General features: G+C 51.6%; 1 protein-coding gene across 3 annotated transcripts; it reads left to right on the forward strand.

The window, feature by feature from the left end:
- Positions 1 to 755: 755 nt before the first annotated feature.
- Positions 756 to 19,271, forward strand: TRAF4 (TNF receptor associated factor 4). Of its 3 annotated transcripts, XR_008598400.1 has the most exons (8): positions 5,776 to 7,298; positions 8,569 to 8,620; positions 8,872 to 8,976; positions 9,188 to 9,349; positions 10,365 to 10,526; positions 11,954 to 12,109; positions 13,023 to 13,706; positions 17,942 to 19,271. XR_008598400.1 is itself a non-coding variant. In XM_055001199.1 (7 exons), the coding sequence occupies exons 1-7, from the start codon at positions 842 to 844 to the stop codon at positions 13,653 to 13,655; spliced, it is 1,413 nt and encodes a 470-aa protein (XP_054857174.1). In that variant the 5' UTR covers positions 756 to 841; the 3' UTR covers positions 13,656 to 14,702. The 3 variants fall into 3 exon arrangements, 2 of the variants coding, with proteins under 2 accessions (XP_054857174.1, XP_054857173.1); XM_055001199.1 differs by lacking the exons at positions 5,776 to 7,298; positions 17,942 to 19,271 and adding an exon at positions 756 to 984 and having other exon boundaries at positions 13,023 to 14,702; XM_055001198.1 differs by lacking the exon at positions 17,942 to 19,271 and having other exon boundaries at positions 13,023 to 14,702.
- Positions 19,272 to 19,650: the final 379 nt, after the last annotated feature.

A 19,650-nucleotide genomic window follows, 5' to 3' on the forward strand; every position in this document is an offset into this window, starting at 1 on the left:
CTGCAGTGTGTGGTCATGAGAGGGGAAAGGTCTGGGTCCAGGGCAAATTGTCTTTGGGAAAGCTTGTGCATGTGGGGTGGAATTCTGGTGCCAATTTTTTCCAATTATTTCACAGCTTTCTCTCCTAGTAGCAGCACTTCTGCCTTTCTCTGGCTCCATTTGCCAATCCAGCCCCGAGTTGGGGGATCCACGGTTGTGATCGGGGGTGAGGTTGGCAGGCCACTTAGAAGGGCGGGGCTGCTTGAGGCGCCTGCCTCCACTCGCTCCCCTTTGCACTGGTGTCCAGCTATCCTCAGATGTATATTGTGAAGGTTAGATTCACACGATCAGCAGTTGCAGTTGGGGGTATGCTGGTGGAGGAAGGGGTGGACTCCTGCATGTGCGGTGCAGTGGTTGGACCACAACTCTGGAAACTCACCTAGTCAAGAAGTATAGGAGCCTACATGTTTGGTGGACAACGTTAGCGCCAGAACATCAGCGCCCCCAACTACACGCCTGAATGCGCCGGGTTCCCCTTTTTGAGAGCGGAGGAGCAAGTCGGGGGTGGTTTTTTCGCTCTCCTGCGCCCAGCGCGGCTGCTGGCAGCGCTGCTCTTAAAGGCACATGAGCACAACCGCCAAGGGTAGCAAGCACCGTTGGCAACCTTGCACTGGCTCTCCGCAGAAGGCCACGCACAAAGGGAAGGCGGAGCCGGAGGAGCGCTAGGACCTGGCGAGGCCGCCTTCGGGGTGGGGGAGGCGGAACGGAGGCGAGCGGCGCGCAGAGCCCGGGCACCAGCAGGAGCAGGCGGCGGGGCTGGAGCGCGAGCCCCGCGCCCGTCCCCGCGCCCTCGGGCTGGAAGATGCCGGGCTTCGACTACAAGTTCCTGGAGAAGCCCAAGCGGCGCCTGCTGTGCCCGCTGTGCGCCAAGGCCATGCGGGAGCCGGTGCGCGTCTCGACCTGCGGCCACCGCTTCTGCGACACCTGCCTCCAGGAATTCCTCAGGTCGGTGCCCGCCAGGAGGGCGCCGCGGCCCTTACCTTGCGGCGGCCGAAACTGGCGCAGCCCCGGTGGGGGTGGTGCAGCGGCCGCCTCTGAGCGCGTGCAGAGCGGTGCTGCGTGCGGATCGGGGCTGAGGGCGGGCCGGGTCGGGTCAGTGGAGGCTCCCGAGGGGAGCTGCTTCTCCCCAGCGCCTGCTGCAGCGCTTCGGCTCCTTCGCGGCTGGCCACCTGGGGGTGGGGCTGCTGCTTCCTGGGCGAGGGGGGTGCACGGATCTCCCCGGCGGTGCGGACTGGGAGTCGGGCTGGGGAGGGCAGGCGCCGCCTGGAGATCCATCCTCCTCTGGGCTGCCGAAGGGCATCTCCCTTCCCCCCCCCCGGGACTCTCGGGCAAAGTGTGGAGCGGAGGCTGGGGCCGTCTAGCCCACAAGCATGGGCAGAGCGGTTAGGGCTGGATGGTGGCTGCCGCCGTGATCGCCATGCAGGGCCCAGCCGGCTACTGGAAGGGGATCGTGGCGTCCGGGAAAGAAAGCCTCTTCCCAGCCCGGCCTCCCGAAAAGGCCTCGCTGGCTGCCGTTGCAAGTGGGAGCGATCGGTGGAACAATAGCCGGCAGCGAGGGGCGGGGGCTGGACGGCCCTCGCCGACGAGCTCTGCCTCGGGGCTGCGGTCTCGCATTCTCTAGGCGCCGCTTCGCTTCTGTGCGCCCTCCCCAAATAAGCACTGCCGAGAGGCGAGTGTGGGGATCGCCCTTGGGCGAACTTTGGCTTGCCGGCGACGAAGAGTCCTGGGCGAGCCGAGTTATGTGTACGCTGGAATGGGCAAACTGCAGGCAGAGCGAGCTGGGGGTGGGGAGTAGTAGCCTGTAGCGACTGGAATAACTGGCCTGGTAGATTGGGGATTCGAACTCAGGTTTCTTCCTAACCGATTTGCTAACCATTTGGTAACACTGCCTCTCTCGCAGTCGCGGACGCCATCAGAACGGCAGCTTCGCCAGTGTCTCCAGCCAAACCACCCATCCCACACCTTTGCTTTTGCTCCGGCCGCTGTGGCCCTTCATTGCTGTTCTCTTCCTCACCGTTCTTTCCTCGAACCTCCCCCCGTGAATGCATTGTGGGGCCTGATCCCCACCTTTAGTGCTGGGGGGCTTTTCTTGTTGGGTTGTGCTGCGGGTGTGTGCAGGGAGGTGGGGGGAGGCAAGAGGCCAAACACGTCCCGGCTTGCCCCAGCCAGAGGAACATAAAGCGTGCTTGTGTCTTTAGGAATGCAGGAAGAGGTATTTTTCGTTGCTGCCACTTCCTTCATTCCATGGGTGGGGGGCACAGACACAGGTGTTCAGGGCCAGTGTGGTGTAGTGGTTGGATTAGGGCTGAGGAGAGCAGGATCAAAGCCCCATTGTTCCTTGAAGCTTTGCTAAGTGAGCTTAGGGCCAGGCTGACGCTCAGCCTAGCCTACCTTACAGGGCTGCTAAGAGGGTAAAATGGAGGAGGGGAGAACCATACGCCACATACAAATACCCTAAATGTGTGTGGGGGGGAGAATGGGGCTGGAAGCTCAGCTGCTGCAGGGCTCCCAGAGCAAGTTGTATAGTCTCTGCTTAGCTAGAGTCCAGGGTTGCTTTGGGGGGCTGTTAACTGGGAATTGGACATGCACAAGGGGGGCACTTCCCATGCAGAATGGTGAGTTTTGGCCTCCACCTGGAGCCTGATTCTTATTTGACTGACAACCAGTTGAGGCATGACCCTGCTGAAGTTTGCCAGGACTGAAGCCCGGAGTCTTGTCTTTTTAGTGCAGAATGTGGTGAAGTTGCCGCAGAAGGTCTCTCTGGGCATGCATAGAGTGCCTTTCCCATTGCTCCGAGTTGCCATGACCAGCTCCCACCCCTGCTGAGACTCACTGTTCGTTTCCAGATGGACTTTGAGCCCCACCATGTGTTCGAAATGGATCCATTGCTACCGCTGGGCTTTGTGACCTTCGGGTTGTTGCTCTGTGCAGAAGGTTAAAGGCAGGGGCTGATTCTCCCCCCCCCCTCCCCCATGCACGCTGCTGCCTCAGCACATTCTCTGCCCAGCCAAGCATGATGGGTTGATCAGTCTTTAGTGGGAATTAATCCTGTGCATGCACCCCCAACCCAGACTTCTCAGCCTGTTTCATGCTCGCTCTCTAGCTTTTACCGCTTGGGGTCCAGAGAGACCCTGCTGCTCCAAGAATGCAATGCCTGTTTAATGCTGTGTGGATTAAACCACATTCAAAACATTTCACCACTTGGCTGGCCACAGTGGGAAATGGAGTGCTAGGCTGGACACACCCCTTGGTCTGATCCGATGGGGCTCTGCCTATATTTTTACTTGTGAAAGTTGGCTTGTCTTTCTGGAGCTACTGTACGGAGTTGAGAGAAGTTACCTAGGCCAAATTACCCCTTTTGAAAAAATACTCTGAAATACGGATGGTTTTATAGCTGCTTACGTACTTAAAGGCTCCAGTAAGGGGGTGAGGAGAAGACAAAAACTTTTTGGGAAAAGTTTTCCCCCAAAGATTTCTCCCCCCAGTTTTTCACAGTTGAAAAACTGGAAAATTTGGGGGGATACTGAAATAAATGCCTTGCAGTTGTTTTTCTTTTGGAATGAATGAAATTCTTTTTAAGATGAGATTTTAATCAATGTAGAGTGTGAAAAAATATGTTAAACAATCTAGCACGTTTAATAATGACAATTCCGATGCATATTTGTAGACATATAAATTAAGATTTTCAAAGATAAGTTTATTTAAATGTTTTGATAGCAATATGCTGGTATGTTCTATAATAGAGTTCCATGTTTTCAGTGTTATAAAATGTAGCTTGATAGCAAAACATGTTAGTAGTCCTACATATTGCAACTGCTTAAGATTGTTTCTGTCAAAATGCAGGGGTTTTTTATTACTACAACATTTGTTTTCTAATTTCGACTTTCCTTTTTTCCTATCTCTTACATGGCAAAAATTAAAATACATGTGATAGCATATCATAAGGTTCAGCATTTTGCAACTGTATATTGGCAGTTTTGCTTGAAGAAAACGAAAGCAGCTTACACTTATAAGAGTGCAATTCTAAGGAGAGTTACTCCAGTCTAAGCCCATGGAAACCAATGGGCTTAAACTGGAGTAACATTTCTCAGGATTGCACTGAAAATTCTATAAATATGCTATTTACTGACTTTTATATGTGATGCAAGTTACAAATGGTGCATTTTATGTTGTTAAAGCAGCAAAATAAATTCTGTTTTGATAGGAAGGTAAGCATTGCATCTTTTTCAGCCCCCCCCCCTAAATTCTGGGAGGGGGGGGCTTTTTTTAAAAAAAATCTGGCTACCAATTTTTTTTATGCCTGAAAGCTTGCTGCTTTCTTGCTGGGGAGGGGAGGGGAGGCAAAAGGAGCAGTAATTGAGAATCCCTTCCACGCACGCTCTTACTGGGCTGTGTTGCTCTGCGACTCTTCCACTGTCCCTTGGACAGCCTGCCTCTTGTATCCAGTACTCATAGGCCAGGGGTCCTGCTCTCTGCATGCGCTCAAGAAACACTCTTAATTCTGAAATCTCTTGGCATAGGAAGCAAGTTCTGCAGCTTATCTGGGGACTCTTCTGGTGCAAAGATCTCAGAGGTGCTGGTTGTTCCCAGGCAGACTTGTGCCCGGATCCTGTTTACATTGGCCTGAACAGATAAGCCTTTCTCCTCCCCCTCCTCTTCCCCGAGACAAAAGGAGGGCAGCAGTCCAAAGGAGAATCCCTCTGCCTCCTTCCCTTGCTACTGAGTAGAGGGAAGGTTTCCTTACCTTACCTTGCCGCTGAATAGAAGAGGACTGTCTCTGCAGTGGACAACCTGCTTACATTCTTGGCATGAGAACCATTAGGCATGCACGATAGCAAACAGCATCCCCAGGGCAAAGGCAGAATCTCCCACTGCTGCTGCCAGTCCCTGGGTTCTGCAGATCAGCTTGCCCAGTAGCAAACTGATGCCTACCCCTTTATGGCCAGAAGAGAGCCGAGGGGCACCGGCTTTTTCTCTAGGTTGCCTCATTTTACCCCAGCCCATGATCGTTCAGTAGGGCTGCCAATGCAGGCTTGGGAAATTCCTGGAGATTTGAGTGTAGTGCCTGGGGAGGGGCGGGAGTTCAGCGGGGATGTGATGCCTTAGAGTCCACCCTCTAAAGTTCCTCCAGGGGAGCTGATCTCTGGGAGAACTCCAGGCCCCAGCTGGAGGCTGGCAACCCTACCCTTCAATGGGGCAGCTGCTTGGAGCTCTTGAACACCTACTTGGTACCTAGGAGCAATGCCAGTTCACTGATCCTCAGCCCACACAAATGGGTTTTTTGCCTCCTGTGGGACTACACTTATGTGGGGACCTACAGCCCCCTCCCCATTGCTAACAGTTCCTGCCTTTGCCTTGGAGAGTCCTATGCAACCCCCGTGCCATGCCAATTCCTGCACCGTGTTTATGCCAACCTGCCAGTCCTCCCTTTGCACTTGAAGAACAAGCACCAGTTAGCAGGAAAGAGGAGAACATCTGTATGTGTTTTGTTCCTGGGTCATACTATGCCCGTGCGTTCCAGGCCCCAGTGCTGCTTTTTCTCCCCAGGGATCACAGCAGTTTGGCACAGGACTTTGGGCAGGCATGCCAAGAAAGGTCTATAGGTGGCAAGGGGATCACTTTCGCTGTGCTTTCTGGTGGGCATTGGGAGCCTTTAATGAGCTGCTCTTTAAATGAGAGCTTCTGGGCCTCACTAGTGACACCCCCCCCCCCCCGCCCGCCCAAAGAAGTTGTCTCCCTTTGGTCTGGAGTCCTAGGATATATACTGCAAGCGTCAAAGATGTCGGTGGCTGAGATCCAACTTCAACTTGATGCTGGCAGGCAAGAAGAGCTGCCCTTGGGTGCTCTGTGCCTGTTTCTGCACCGGAGGCATGTGAACAAAGCTGGCTCTGTGCTGCTGTGCATAGCAGCGTTGCATGTCTGAGATGCTGGCTGCAGCAGCATGGCATTTGAATTGCGCCCGAGTCAACTTTGTCTCATGGTGCTGGTGATGGAGGAGGGCCTTTGCATGGCTGCCTGCATGCTGATTTTGAGGTGAGGCTGCAGGAAGGGAGGGTGGATAGGGGAAGATTTGTCCTTTGCCATATTGCACAGGATGCGGGGGGGGGACACATGGATTTTCTGGGTTCTCCCACTCACAGGGCTGGCATCTGACTGTTCAGGGGACGCCCTCCACAAATACGCACTGTCTTGTGATGCAAATGGGCACCTGGCTGAGTCCTCGAAGAGGGGTATGTCATGCAGTGGTTGGGAGCTACACTGAAGGTGTCTTGCCTGGAGTCAGCTGGGAGTGCACATCTGTCTGTGAATGGAGAGCAGGGAGTTTTGTAGCTCCCTTTCCAACGGGAAAGTTGAAAGGCCATGACCCATTTGGAGGGCTAGCTTGGGAACTTCCAGGGCAGCCCCCTCTTTGGCCTCCTGCAGGCATCATCACCAGATGCCGGCAGAGCTGACCTCAAAGCCTCCCTGGACACCAAGTGCTCTTGGTGGCTTTGGGAGAAGAGATCTGCTTGTTTGGGATTTCCCCCTTCCCAGGCGTGGCCTCCTGGGCTGCTGTTTACCATTTAAAATTGGAGGCCTCTGGTCCAAGGTGGCTGTCTGGACAGAAGCAGGTCCCAAGCTGACCTTGGTCAGGGAAGGGGGGGTAGCTTGAGTGGGACTGCCTGGGCTGCCTTGCATTGGGGGAGCGGGGCGTTGTGCAGAATTTTTCAAGCTTGCTCAATGCTCACTGGAGGACACTTGACCTCTGCTTTGAAGAACAGGAAAATTGCTGGAAGAATAATGCTCTGCTTATTAAGGGGGCTAGTCCTAGCTTTCGGGGGGGGGGCACATCTTGAACAATTGCAGGTGGGAGGAAGCAGCAGTATAGCTGGTGAGGCACAAAAGGGAGGGGGCATGTGTACCCAAATCTACTTTCCCGCACATACAGATGACGGAGTAATCCTGTGTCTAGACTTGGCCACTTCAGATTGTGAGGGGCGGGGAGGGAGGGCGTGTTATGCTGTTGTATGCTCCTTCCTGCAAATAAAGGGGAACGCCCCTGCTCATTGGGAAAAAATGGCATGTTGGGGCAAGGGAGTCTGGCCGAGGTGGCTCTCTCGCCTACTTGTTTTCCATTTGTGCTTTCAGTGGCAGACATATCAGCCACATGGTCCCCACCTGTCATTGGCTTGGATGGTTAATGAGAGCTTTCTTGGTTTGGGGCTGGGACAGACTGCAGACAGGGGCTTCCAGCTGGGCCGCTGCACCAAGAGAGCCAGGTTGGTGGGCTTGGCTGTTGGATGATGGGCCCCTGAACAGCTCCTGAGCCTTGGCAGCTGGTGGCCTTGCCAGTGTTTTGGCTGTTCCTGCTTTCTTGTCAACCAGCAGAGTCTGTGAAAAGGACCAATGCATACAAGGAGTGCGTCCCATGAAGGAGGCTGGACCCCGGTTGGATCAGGCCCAAGGGCACCTTCTAATGAAGCTGAGTTTGGACCAGCTATGGCCACCTCCTTGGTATCCTGCCAGTGCCCAGCAGGCCTTGTGTGGCTTTGATGGGCACCCACTTGGAGGGAGGGAGGGAGGGAGGAGAGACTGCCAGGACAAGGAGATCTTGGCCCCTTTCCCAGCTGGGGCATGGGCTCTGCAGGAGGTTGCTGGGGAGTGAGGGTTGAGGCAGATGGAGGGGATTAAAGGGGGAGGTGGCTCCAAACTCTCCCAGATGGATGCCTGGGTTACGAGGCTGCCACAAGTCTATGGGAAGGGCATGGTGCTTCCGGAGCATCCTCTGGCTATGCTGGGGAAGGGGCTCCACTGGCTGCCATCCCTTCTGAGTTGGGGAGGGGGTTGTTGAATGGGCCCTGGCCCACCTGCTGTGTTTGCATTGGTCCTTATTCCTCATGGCTGGTGGGCAAGAGTCTTCTGCAATAATAGCTGATGACTGTGTAATTGTGGTGTGTGTGTGTATATGCCCTTGTCCGCTCAGCCAGGCAGGGCCCAGAGAAGCACTGCCAGCCACTGCTAGACCTACAGAGGTTGCAAATCCAAGCTTTTGGCTTATCTGGTAGCCTGGGGGGGGGGTAGCCTGCCTCAGTTCTCATTCTGTACAATGGAGATTACTGTGGTGTTTGTGGAGGCAAACATAGGACCAAAGCCCATGTGGCAAGGCAGAGGTGTTGCACACTTGACTGCAAAGAGCCAGGAAGGTTTCGTTTTGCAATTCCGCAGAGGCCTGGGAATAAATGTTGGTTGCAGAACTAAAGACGTGGCTGCCCTGGGGGTCTCTTTTTAAGGCAAGCTGTGTTGATGTCCAAGGCAGGTTTGGAAGTGTGTGGCTCCTGGCTTCTTAGCACCCAGAGGAGAGGCGGGGTTTCGAGCAGTGGTAGAAATGCTGCAAAAGGGGTGGGAAAGAAGCAGAAACGTGCTGAACAGGTGTCTGTTCTCAGTGCAGATTTTGTTGGCGGCAGCAGTGAGTTTAGTGCTGAGTACTGTCTTGTAGGGTGGGCTAGATGGATTTGTCTGGATTCTCACCCTTCTTATTGCTCTTTGCAGTGAAGGGGTCTTCAAGTGTCCAGAAGATCAGCTGCCCCTTGACTATGCCAAGGTGAGCCCCGGTTGATGTGGATGGCCGGGCTGTGATCGTGCTCCTCCGGTCCGGGTTATTCATCCCTGGGTTGAAAGTCCAGCTGCAAGCTCCTTGGGGCAGGGTGCTTGTCTCGGCACATCCCTCTGCAAAGCGGTTTGTGTGTTGGTGGCAGCCGTAGAACTGGGGGAGGGGATCTTATTGGTATTTGGTGATGTTTTGGTTCCGAGTCCCTACAGATCTAATCTCTTTTCCTCCTCCTCCCCTTCCAGATCTATCCAGACCCTGATCTGGAGGCTCAGGTGCTAAACCTGACCATTCGGTGCATACACAGTGAGGAGGGGTGTCGTTGGAGTGGCACGATCCGGCACTTGCAGGTGAGAGGCAAGATTGCATGTGCTTCATGCAGCGCCCTGATATTGCGCATGTTGAACTAGAGGAGGGTAGTTGGGCACTGCATCTGGTAACCGGGAAGAGAGGGGTGGGCTTGTCTGTTTTAACACCTAGGAGCAGGGGGAGGCTGGAGTGTCACAGCAGCCACTGAGGCCTTGCTCCTTTCTGTTCCCTGTCTTCTCCTGCCCTGCTCAGGCACACCTTGGCACATGCAGCTACAACGTGGTTCCATGCCCCAATCGCTGTGGTGTCAAGCTGAGCCGCCGTGACCTGCCGCCCCACTTACAGCATGACTGCCCACAGCGCCACCTCAAGTGCGAGTTCTGTGGCACCGACTTCACGGGGGAAGCCTATGAGGTGAGGCTGTGGGGTCAGATCCAGCCGCCTGAGGGAGGACTTGTTGGGGAAGACGATTGCTCCTGGGTTTATGAGGCTGGTCCCTCGTCCCCATTTGCCGCTGAACCAGGCCTCTATGCTTCTCAATTTAAAGCAGGCCTCGCCTCCAGGAAGCGGCCTCCTTATCAGGCCATAGTCCGAGGTTGGGCTTCTGAAATCTTCCGGTTTCTTGCTAGCTTGTGCAGCTCTTGTTTTGCTTAGAGAGACTTTGTCTCTCTCTATAGCTCTTGTCTGAGCTCCCATGCTGTCGTGCACGGTTCAGGAAGGGGGTAACTCTTCAGGAGGGAAGCTGTCACTGATCAAACGCGAGTAGGCAGTTTGGAGACTTCTTGCCAAAGAAGCAGGAGGTCGGTTTGGCTTGGAAAAAAATCTGCAGATGGGGCCTGAGGTTGGGAGGAGCTGTATGAAGGTGGTGGAAAGGGAGATGGCAGGGAAGAAGCAATGAAGGGTGGCTGGATCAAAGTGCCTGGTGTAGCACAAGGCGTGCTGTGTGTCAGGCTGGGGGCATTCTTCTCTGTTCTTTGGAATGCTGCCTTGGGCAGTTTGGGAAGGTGCATCTAAATAATGGAACACGAGAGGATTTTAAAAAAATGAATAAATAGGGTGAGGGGAGATGTTGAATTTTGGCTTCATCATTTGAAAGACCTTGCACAATTTTTTGGCTGTTGCATAGCATCTCTCCTGCCAGTTAAGCTTGAAGGAAGCAAGAGAGAATTCTGTGTACCGTCTACTGGATGTCAGGCCCTTTCTGAGGATGTGACCTTCGGGGGAAGGATGTGTGGGGAGCAGGTTGGATGAATTCATGCTGTTACTAGCTGTCTGGGAAAGGAAGGTGTATTTCCCTGGAGAGGTAGAGCAGATGTAGAATTTTGGAGGAAAGGGTTCCAGGCAGGTGTGACTTCAGGTAGCAGTCTGCTCATTCCTTTTGCGAATGAACCACTGATTTCCCCATCTGGTTTGTTGATTCTCTTCCCAGAACCACGAGGGCATCTGCCCCCAGGAGAGTGTTTACTGTGAGAACAAATGTGGGGCACGCATGATGCGCCGGCTGCTGTCACAGCACATGCTTGTGGAGTGCCCCAAGCGCACGCAGCCCTGCAGCTACTGTTCAAAGGACTTCCTGTATGATACCATCCAGGTGAGATGTGAGTTTGAGAAAAGAGACCTTGGGGCAGGGGGAGAGGTTTGGACATGCAAATTAGCTGAGGAGTGTAACGACCACTGGTGGACGAAAGGTTGAAGAAAGGAATTATGGGCTACTCCTTGGGGAGAAATTTTGAGGGGTGTATCAGGCTGGATTCCTATCCCTGGTACTAGCTTTTAAAATTTGTCATTTATATTCCACCTTTCTCGCTGAGACTCAAGGCGGATTACATAGTGTGAGATTAGTACAATCAGTAGCAAGGACAAGGGCAGGCATTAAAAGACAAAGGGAGACATATGTTGTGTTCTTGCTAGATTTTTCTTGCTCTGTCATATTAGTGCTCTGGGACACCCAATGAAACTGAGGGGTAAGAGGTTGAGGACCAAAAGAAACAGATGATGCATAACTTAATTAATGGTCATAGATGCAGAGGAGTTAGCCGTGTTAGTCTGTGGTAGCAAAATCAAAAAGAGTCCAGTAGCACCTTTAAGACTAACCAATTTTATTGTAGCATAAGCTTTCGAGAATCAAGTTCTCTTCGTCAGATGCATGGTACAGAAACTGGTCAAATATAGAAGAGGAGGGGAGGAGAGATCTGGTTGTTTTGCTGCTACAAACCAACACGACAGACTCCTTTGAAGCCTCACACAAGCCAATTAATCTCCATACCAAGAAGAGATGTTTACATTTACTAGCAAAGGAATGTTTTGGTTACATCCCTCTCCCCCCCCCTAATTGCATCTTCTCTCTCCTCCCCCCCTCCCCCCTCCTCTTCTATATTTGACCAATTTCTGTACCATGCATCTGACGAAGAGAACTTGGGAATAATAGTAACACTGTTCACCTCTCTGAGTGGGCACTGATCTGTCTAGAAGAGCGGCATATAAGCACACTGTTGTTATGATTATTATATGTGTGAAATTTGACTCTGCTTTGGGTTTCCTGAAATTATCTGGCTGCCACTATGAGAAGGATAACGTTAGGCAAAATAAGATGGCATGATCCGGCGCACAGACACCATCAATGAAGGTTACCTTAGCCCTGTTTCCTTCCTCACCCAGCAGGCTGAACGTCCCCTTCTGGTCAGGGAAGGGAAATGTCGGCAGGCCAGGCAAGCTCCAGGTCACGGCACTTAGTACACTGCTGTGGCTCCTGGGAAATTATTTTATTCCTAGACTTCATGGTTGTAAGCAAATGTCTTTGGAAATGTATGAAATCCCTAGATGTTTTGGCTGAAACTTTGAGTCTAATAGCAGATTATGTGCCCTGCAAATTCTGTGTCCCTTTGTACTATTCCAGGCTCACTGGTAGAAATAACTTCACATTCTGCAGAAATTGGGAGCTGTACGTTTAGAATACCTGTGGGGTATTATTTAAAAAATTGTGTCTTGGTGTTCCAGCAATGTTTCCTTTACCCCTAGAGTCATGAGTACCAGTGTCCACGGTACCCTGTCCCTTGCCCCAACCAGTGTGGGGTGCCCAATATTGCCAGAGAAGACCTGAGTGGGCACTTGAAAGAAAACTGCACGACTGCCTTGGCGCTCTGCCCCTTCAAGGAGGCTGGCTGCAAACACCGGGTAAGCCCCCAGGCCTCTGTTTCCCTCCCCTCTCTCTGAGCAGAGTTCCGGGGTGGTGCATCCAGCAGCCAGAGTGCTCCGATTACAGCTATTTAACCTCTTGCCAACTTCCTGCTGGCACTCCTTTGTTGGGTCGCTTGCTTCATCTTCATTCCCTTTGTGAATGGATGAGCAGTTGTCAATTTGCCCAGTTTATGGGTGACAATAAAACGGGAGGAGCTGCAAATGTTTAGGAAGACAAGCTAAAGAATTCTAGCTTGGAATTTGGAGAATTGTTTTCTGTCCTCGGAATCACATTCCAACAACACATTTTCTAGCTTTCAGCTGCTGCTCTTTGCTACACCTTTATCATTGGTGAGTAGTAATGCGGCAGCAGGAGCAGTTGTTCATTAATAAATATTGGATTTTGATAACTGTGTTAATGATTACATTGTTGCAAGGTCAGAATAGGCAGATGAAAATGCTGCTTCATACAACAGGCTCATGGAATTTACCCCCTCGAGATGTAGCAATGGCTTTTTAAATTAGATGATAAATTCATGGAGGATGATGGAGAAATAGAGGCAGTCTTGGAATGTTAGATGCTAGAGGTTTTTTGCCATCTGGGCATGGAGCAGGGGTCACTGGGGGTGTGGGGGGAGGTAGCTGTGAATTTCATGCACTTTGCAAGGGGTTGAACTAAATGACCTTAGAGGTCCCTTCCAACCCTATGATTCTATGCAGGGATGAACACCAGAAGGTTGCCTCATGCCCTGAAGCATGTAGCTGCTGACTCTTGGAGAGAGAACGCTGGGCTGGCTGGATCCGATCAAGCAGTATGGCTCTTGTGAGCCACCTGTAGTGGTGTTTTCTTCCAAATCACTGGATTTTTGACCAGGGGATCCTTATCACTGGATCTGTAATCTCTCCTCAGTGCCCAAAGCTGGCTATGAGCCGCCACCTGGATGAGAACACCAAGCTGCACCTGGGCCTGATGGGTGCGCTGGTGGCCCGGCAGCGGCAGGAACTGGTGGAGCTGCGCCGAGAGGTGGAGGAGCTGGCTGTGGGCAGTGATGGCGTGCTGATCTGGAAGATCTCCGACTACAGCCGCAAGCTGCAGGAGGCCAAGCTGCGCACCAACTACGAGTCCTTCAGCCCCCCGTTCTACACCCACCGGTACGGGTACAAGCTGCAGGTCTCGGCCTTCCTCAATGGGAACGGGAGCGGCGAGGGCAGCTTCCTCTCAGTCTACATCCGGGTGCTTCCTGGCCAGTACGACAACCTCTTGGAGTGGCCCTTCTCGTATCGGGTCACCTTCTCCCTGCTGGACCAAAGTGACCCTTCTCTCTCCAAGCCACAGCACATTACGGAGACCTTCCTTCCCGACCCCAACTGGAAGAACTTCCAGAAGCCTGGTCTGGGCCGTGCCTCCCTGGACGAGAGCTTGCTGGGGTTCGGCTACCCCAAATTCATCTCTCACGAGGACATCAAAAAGCGCAACTACGTGAAAGACAATGCGGTCTTCATCAAGGCCTCGGTGGAGATCCCACAGAAAATCATGCCCTGAGCAGCCCCCCTTGACTCCCTGGGGTTGGGCGGGGCCAAGGTCTCGCAGCAGGCAAGTGCATCACAAAGGCCACGCCTCTGGGTTAGTCGAGGGCTGGATTTGGGTATGCAGTGCCGCCCCTCCCTCAAAGCTGCTCCTGCCCAATTCCCAACCTTAGGCCTCAGCTGTGAACAGATTTTATTCCTCCCCTCTCATCCTGCCCATGGTGCTAAATGTTTCAGCCCAGCCTAGTTGGGGATCCCCCCCCCACTTTACCAAGAGCAGCTGGGCTGCCTCTGCTCCCCCTTCTCCATTTTTAGCCTTCCTTTGTGGGCATCCAGGCCTGGCCTTGCGCCATAACCCTTGTGAGCATGCCCGGTTTGGCAAAAGGCAGATCCAGGCCCCTGGTGCTGTGCCTTGAGCCCTTCTTTTCTTCCAGCAAGAGGCCAGGATTCCTGTGTGTAAGGGAGAATTCCCCCCCTTTTTTTTTCAAGGCCTGACAATCCCTCAAAGCTGGCTGGCTGGCATCTTTAGACCTCTGCTTCCCACTCTCCCGCTGGCTCTTGCAAATAATTCATCCAGTGCCTCAAGATCTCTCCAGCCTGAGCTGCCAGTGTCTCCTGGGATCAAGCACCACTTTCCCGGGGGGGGGGGCCTATTCTCCCTGCTCCAAAGAGCCATATTTTCTATTCGGAGTTCAGCTCCCCCTTCCCAAGTGTGGAGTGGGGCTAGTTCTTTCTCACTTACTTCCTGGAAGGGGGACACCGTCTTGATTTGGTTCTGTACTGAATCCCAGATCAGCTCTGACCTTCTCTCCCCCCCTCCTTGGTGTGTTTCTTCCTTTTATCTCTTTTTCTGTCTCTGTGTGTGTGTATTTTTTAAATAAATGATTTCTTGTATTTATTAACTGGGCTTGGTTGCTGCTGAAGGTGTTGGATGAGTACCTGACTTTCCGGCTGGTGAAAGTGGGTGGGCATTTGGCTAGTTGGTTCTTAAGCCCCCTCCTCAAGCTGTGCTGGTCTAAAGGGCCTCTGGGCACACCCCTTCTACTATGGGCACAGATGATCCCCCCTGATCCTGGCAAAGAACTGTGCCTCGCTTTGTGTCTTCGAGATGTGTGTGGGGGGGTGGGGGGGGGATGATATTGCGCAGCCTCTGCCAATCACAAGTTGCCAGGCCTAGCAGCTTGGGTGTTGCGATTTTGAAGTTGGAACAAGGTACAGAAAAGCCAAATCTCCTCTTGGTCCTCCCCGCACCCCCCTCCAGCCCCAAGTTCAGTTCCAGGACCTACTTTTTCATCAGAACATTAGCAAACTTCGGAGCCTGGGCCGTGTGCCTTCCTTTTGCTAGTGAGAAGCTGGTGAGGTCCACTGCATAGGAACTACAGAGTCCCAAATTGGCCCCTCTCACTCAAGACTGTCTCATCTGACTGACTGGCAGAGAAGGGTCTTTTTCAGCCCCTTTGTCTGAAGATATTGGGGGAATGGCCATGGGACCCTCCCTGTACCAAGGATGTGCTCCCTGAGTATCACATGGGTGGGGGGGAGATAGGGCAAGGCAGTCTTTACCTTCTAGTAACAATGCCTTGGGAGTGTTAGCTGAGGACCCCTTAGGCTTATGCTAGGGGAGGAATTGGGGGAGGGAAACCCCTACCCCCTTCCTAGACCCAGTTGGGTGTCATGGTTAAAAGTTAGCAGGACTCTAATCTGGAGAGCCAGGTTTTATTCCCCACTCCTCTGCCTGAAGCCAGCTGGGTGACCTTGGGTCCGTCACAGCTCTCAGCCCCACCCACCTCACAGGGGGATTGTCCTGAGGATAACAACATATTTTATAAACTGCTCTGAGTGGGTATTAAGTTGTCCTGAAGGGCGGTATATAAATCAAATGGTGCTACTAGTGTTATTTGAAAAATATTGGCTTGTTTGGTGGAGAGAACTTGCTTAAGTGACCTTGCGGCCACCGCTGCCTCCTGAAGCCCCAGTTTGTGATGGCCTGGTGTTGGGCAGAGTGAAAGATGATCCCAAGGCCATCTTCCTGTGGTTGGGCTGGTTACTCCTGCTGTGTCCAGAAATTTAAAAATAGCTGGTGCTGAACCTCCAGGGTTGCAATTTGCCTTCCCCCCATGGCCATGAAAAGGGTGTGCATGCAGGGCTGTAGTCATGAATGCCTTTGATCTGACAATAATTTCTTCTTTCCAAATATACATTCTGTTGTGTGACCGCAGTGAAAGCCACCAGTGTGACTTGGTAGCATGGATCTGTGGCAGTCAGCTTTGATTCTTTGTTCCTCGGCAAGCATGCATGCGCACACAGAAGTTTTTGGCTTTCCGTATTGTTTTGAGATTCTGTTTTCTAAATATTTTCTTGTTTTGCTCATCTTTGGCACTGGCTCCGGTAAATCTGTTTGGCACTGAATGCGAGTCTAACATGCCAGTGGAGACGTCAAATCTAACCTTTTCCAAGAACCCTAGAAGGTGGCTTTGGCAGCCCAGTCTCTCAACTATCAGTTACTCCATTAAAGGTGCATTGCTACTGACCCTACTCTATAGGGCTTTTGTGAGGATTACTGAGATACGGTATATCAAATGCTTTTAAGGCTGGGGGACAGTGCTTCCTAAATATAAAAGGCTATAATACTGTCCCTCTCTTCATATGCCAACTGAATCTTGAGTCTGGCATTTGTTCACTTGGTTCAAGAACCCCTTCCCAAATTAACACATTTTGGAAAATGTAATGGGAGTGTTCCTTCCAGGAGCGCTCTCTTTGAATGTTCTTGCTGCCGCCGTCCTGTTTTGGATGTCCGGTTATCCCCATCTTCTGATTCCTTAGCCACCAAGTGCCCTTACTGGTGATGAAAGATTTTAATTGCTTCATTCACAGACGTTGGAGTTTTCCTGTAACTTCATAATGATGTAAGCTACAAGGGTCCTCTTCCCCCTTTCACAAGCAGAAGGGGAAGGGGATTGGTGAAGGCTATTGGGGGCTTGAGAAGCCACTGGTGGCGTGTAGCATGAATAGCTTGTGAAAAGAATCGTGCAGAATTTCAGCCGCTAACCTCCACTATAGATTCATTCCTTCTGACTTGAGGCCAGCTCCTTGTGTGTGGAGTGTGTTTTAATCTCTATTTACTGGTGCTAAACAAGGGAGGATCTAGGAACTCTAGCCAGCTTGGGGGCTCTGCCTGTTTCTGTTGCCCAAGGTTGCCCCGCTGTTTTGGGCCCAGACTTCCCAAATACCAAATGCTTAATGTGAATCATGTGGAAAGCTGCCTTGAGGTCTGTTCCAAAAGGATGGGGCTTCGTTGGTGCCACTCCTGGTTTCCTATTTGGGCTCGCCTAACACATGACCTGGTGGGTCACTCTGGCCGTGTGCTTTAAAATGAAAATCGAGAAAAGCAGGATTCGTCTAAACAACCAAACTAAATTCTTTTCCAAACTGATTGTACTTCCTAGACTGAACAAATGATCCGGGTGTCCCTAGAGAGGCAAAAGTAGTTATCAAGGGAGATTTGAAACGTCTGTCAAAGAAAATAAGGGCAGCTGTTTCTTCAGAAGACAATATTAATATCCTTTAATGAGGATTCTGTACAAAGCATCTCCAATCCAGCTGCTATCAAAACCTTGAAGGCTTTCAAACATTTCCTTCTAACTCGTTTTTCTTGACGTTGGATTTGTGCACAGCACCGAATGGTAGAAAAACGGGGGGCAGGGGGGGGATTTGTCATAATACTTGGGATGGAGCATCTGGGCAAAAGGCAATGGATTTTGATAGCTGCTGAAATCTTCCCACCTGAATTTGGTATGGCTCCTGATAGCGCAAAAGAACAGCATGGGAACCTTTGTCCCCCCAGGAGGGTCTTGGGTGAGCTAACCGTTTAGCTTTGTTGCAACTGCAGATTCTTGGCTGAATAGCTGTCAGGACTAGTTGTCATTTTGTTTTCATGTTACTGAAATCATCCTGTAGACCATTTTATGGAAAAGACAAGTAGTTAAGGGTGTGATGCAGTCAAAACATTTAGTCTAGAATGATGGTATCAGATTTCTCCTTGAAAGCAAGGGTACTCCCAAGAGAGTTTGAGCCCTGTCTAAACAAAGGGGTAGGGTGAAGCTTGGGGGCGTGGGAGAGGATTGTGTAAAACAGGCATATTTTTGTCTCTCTTCTCCCCTTTCCCTCCTGAAGCCTAGACTCAGGGCAGGAACTGTGTGCCTTAATTGGTGACCCACATTTGGGCCTAGACGGACTTAGAGAAGGAGGCTGGTAATTCAATCGTTGCCTGAGGCTCAGTGTCTCTCTCTCTTCCCCTTCCAGGACTGGGGAAATTGTTCTTTGGAGACTTGGACAATCATTCAGCTGGGAAAGGAGGACAACAATCCCACACTTGAAAGATGAAATCGATTGGTCTTATTCCACAGAAAGTGAGGGGGTGTGAGCAATGTGAATTTTTATAGCATGTGCAGAATAATCCCAAACGTTCCTCCTAATGACAGAGCCTAGACACATTTGACATCTATCTGCACGCTAATTTGCCATAAACTGTTTTTTCTTCCTAAGCCATGCAAAAGCCACTTGTCCAGAAAACTTTGTACTAGCGGTCCCTGGGTTGTTGTTTTGTGTTGTTCTTAAGGGGAACAGGAAGCCACAACCATCCCCAAAGAGAGTTAGTAGTGTTTGTAGGTGCCAGAAAATGATATCCCAATGTTCTGCTGAAGCTGAGACTAGTGAGCAGCTGTTGGAAATCCTGATACCTAATTTGCTTGATCTGTAATTAAGGTGTGTTTTGCTTGTGGTTGGGGTGCCAATTCATGGGCGAGGAAGCGTGGGAGGGGGAATTGTCGGAAGAGTTCAGGTAGGGGAGGGCAGCATGGGAAGAGAAAACTGCAATTCTGCTCATAGCTTATCTAGATAAGGACAGGTGCTGCTTTGCCTGCCCACGAGATCAGCTGCTCCTGCCCTAACAAAGAGCAGGAGCCCCCTCCTGTTTACTCCCCCCCCACCATTTGTTTAAACAACTCAGCTTTTTGCTTCCCCCCAATTCCCTGCCCCCCCCATTGTTTTAGAGCTGTTCTAACCTAGAGTGATGATGCCTTTATTCTAGGGTCAAGGCTGTTTTGCTCAGCCCACCTCTCATCTTCAGGGCAAAGTGGCTGATCGGAGAAACTGCCCCAGTGAAGCCACACCTGAGCTCCAACCTCTAGTTGCTAGCCTAAGGGCTACTATTTCTGGGTGAGGTTACAGGGCTCAGCACCAGTGCCAACCTCCTTTACTACCTGCACAGCCAGCTGTTGCGTAGGGAAGGCAGCATCTCATTCTGTTAAGAAGGGGGGGGCTGTGGATTCAAACCCCCCCCCATTTGTTCCCTACCCCAGCCTACAGCAATAACGAGCTGCAGCCAAGTAGAATGAAGGATGCAGTTAAGGTCTCATGAACAGGGACATGCCCCACAGGGGGTGGTGTGAAGTGCAAAGCTAACCTGGGTGATTCTGTCCTGCGTATATTAAGCAGAGATCCTTCCACAGGGCCACCTTGCATGGTGTGTGTCTGTGTACACCCATTGGAGCTGAGTACAGCAAGTGTTCAGCATCTGCTGCTCTCAGAAATACCCCCAAATCCAACTTCCAAGTAAAGCCCCATTTGTGTTTCTGTTGTGGCTCATTGTGTTCTGCTTCTTCTAAGGAGGGTGGGGTGACACACAGGCTACTGAAGTCCCAGGTGGTTGAACACCCCGCTTGCAACAACTGCCACACTCATGCTACTGTCTCTTGTGCTTGAGACCAATGACTGCTGCTTTTCAGAAGACAACTTTCACAGATGCAAGGACTAGAATCTTGATTTCTTTGAAAATGAAGCTGCAATTGAGATTCTTGGTAGTTCTTTGCTCAGTACCGAACGCTTGAGTGCACAGTGTCATGAGCTGCATACAATGTTCCACTTAATCAGTGTTCTGCTAGCCTTGAAGTGGAAATGGAAATTGCATTTGATGAGACCGGTGCTAGATAATTGTGGTGACCTTGGGAAAG

The sequence above is a fragment of the Eublepharis macularius genome, chromosome 17 (assembly GCF_028583425.1).
Source record: "Eublepharis macularius isolate TG4126 chromosome 17, MPM_Emac_v1.0, whole genome shotgun sequence".
In the NCBI taxonomy this organism is placed as follows: domain Eukaryota; kingdom Metazoa; phylum Chordata; class Lepidosauria; order Squamata; family Eublepharidae; genus Eublepharis; species Eublepharis macularius.

What these genes read in the sequence shown, in the direction of transcription:
- TRAF4 (XM_055001198.1), top strand. Translation starts at nt 6,760, where the DNA reads ATGCTCACTGGAGGACACTTGACCTCTGCTTTGAAGAACAGGAAAATT. An exon ending in TCACGGGGGAAGCCTATGAG is followed by an intron (nt 9,350 to 10,364) that starts GTGAGGCTGTGG and finishes TTCTCTTCCCAG; the next exon opens with AACCACGAGGGCATCTGCCC. An exon ending in AGGCTGGCTGCAAACACCGG is followed by an intron (nt 12,110 to 13,022) that starts GTAAGCCCCCAG and finishes ATCTCTCCTCAG; the next exon opens with TGCCCAAAGCTGGCTATGAG.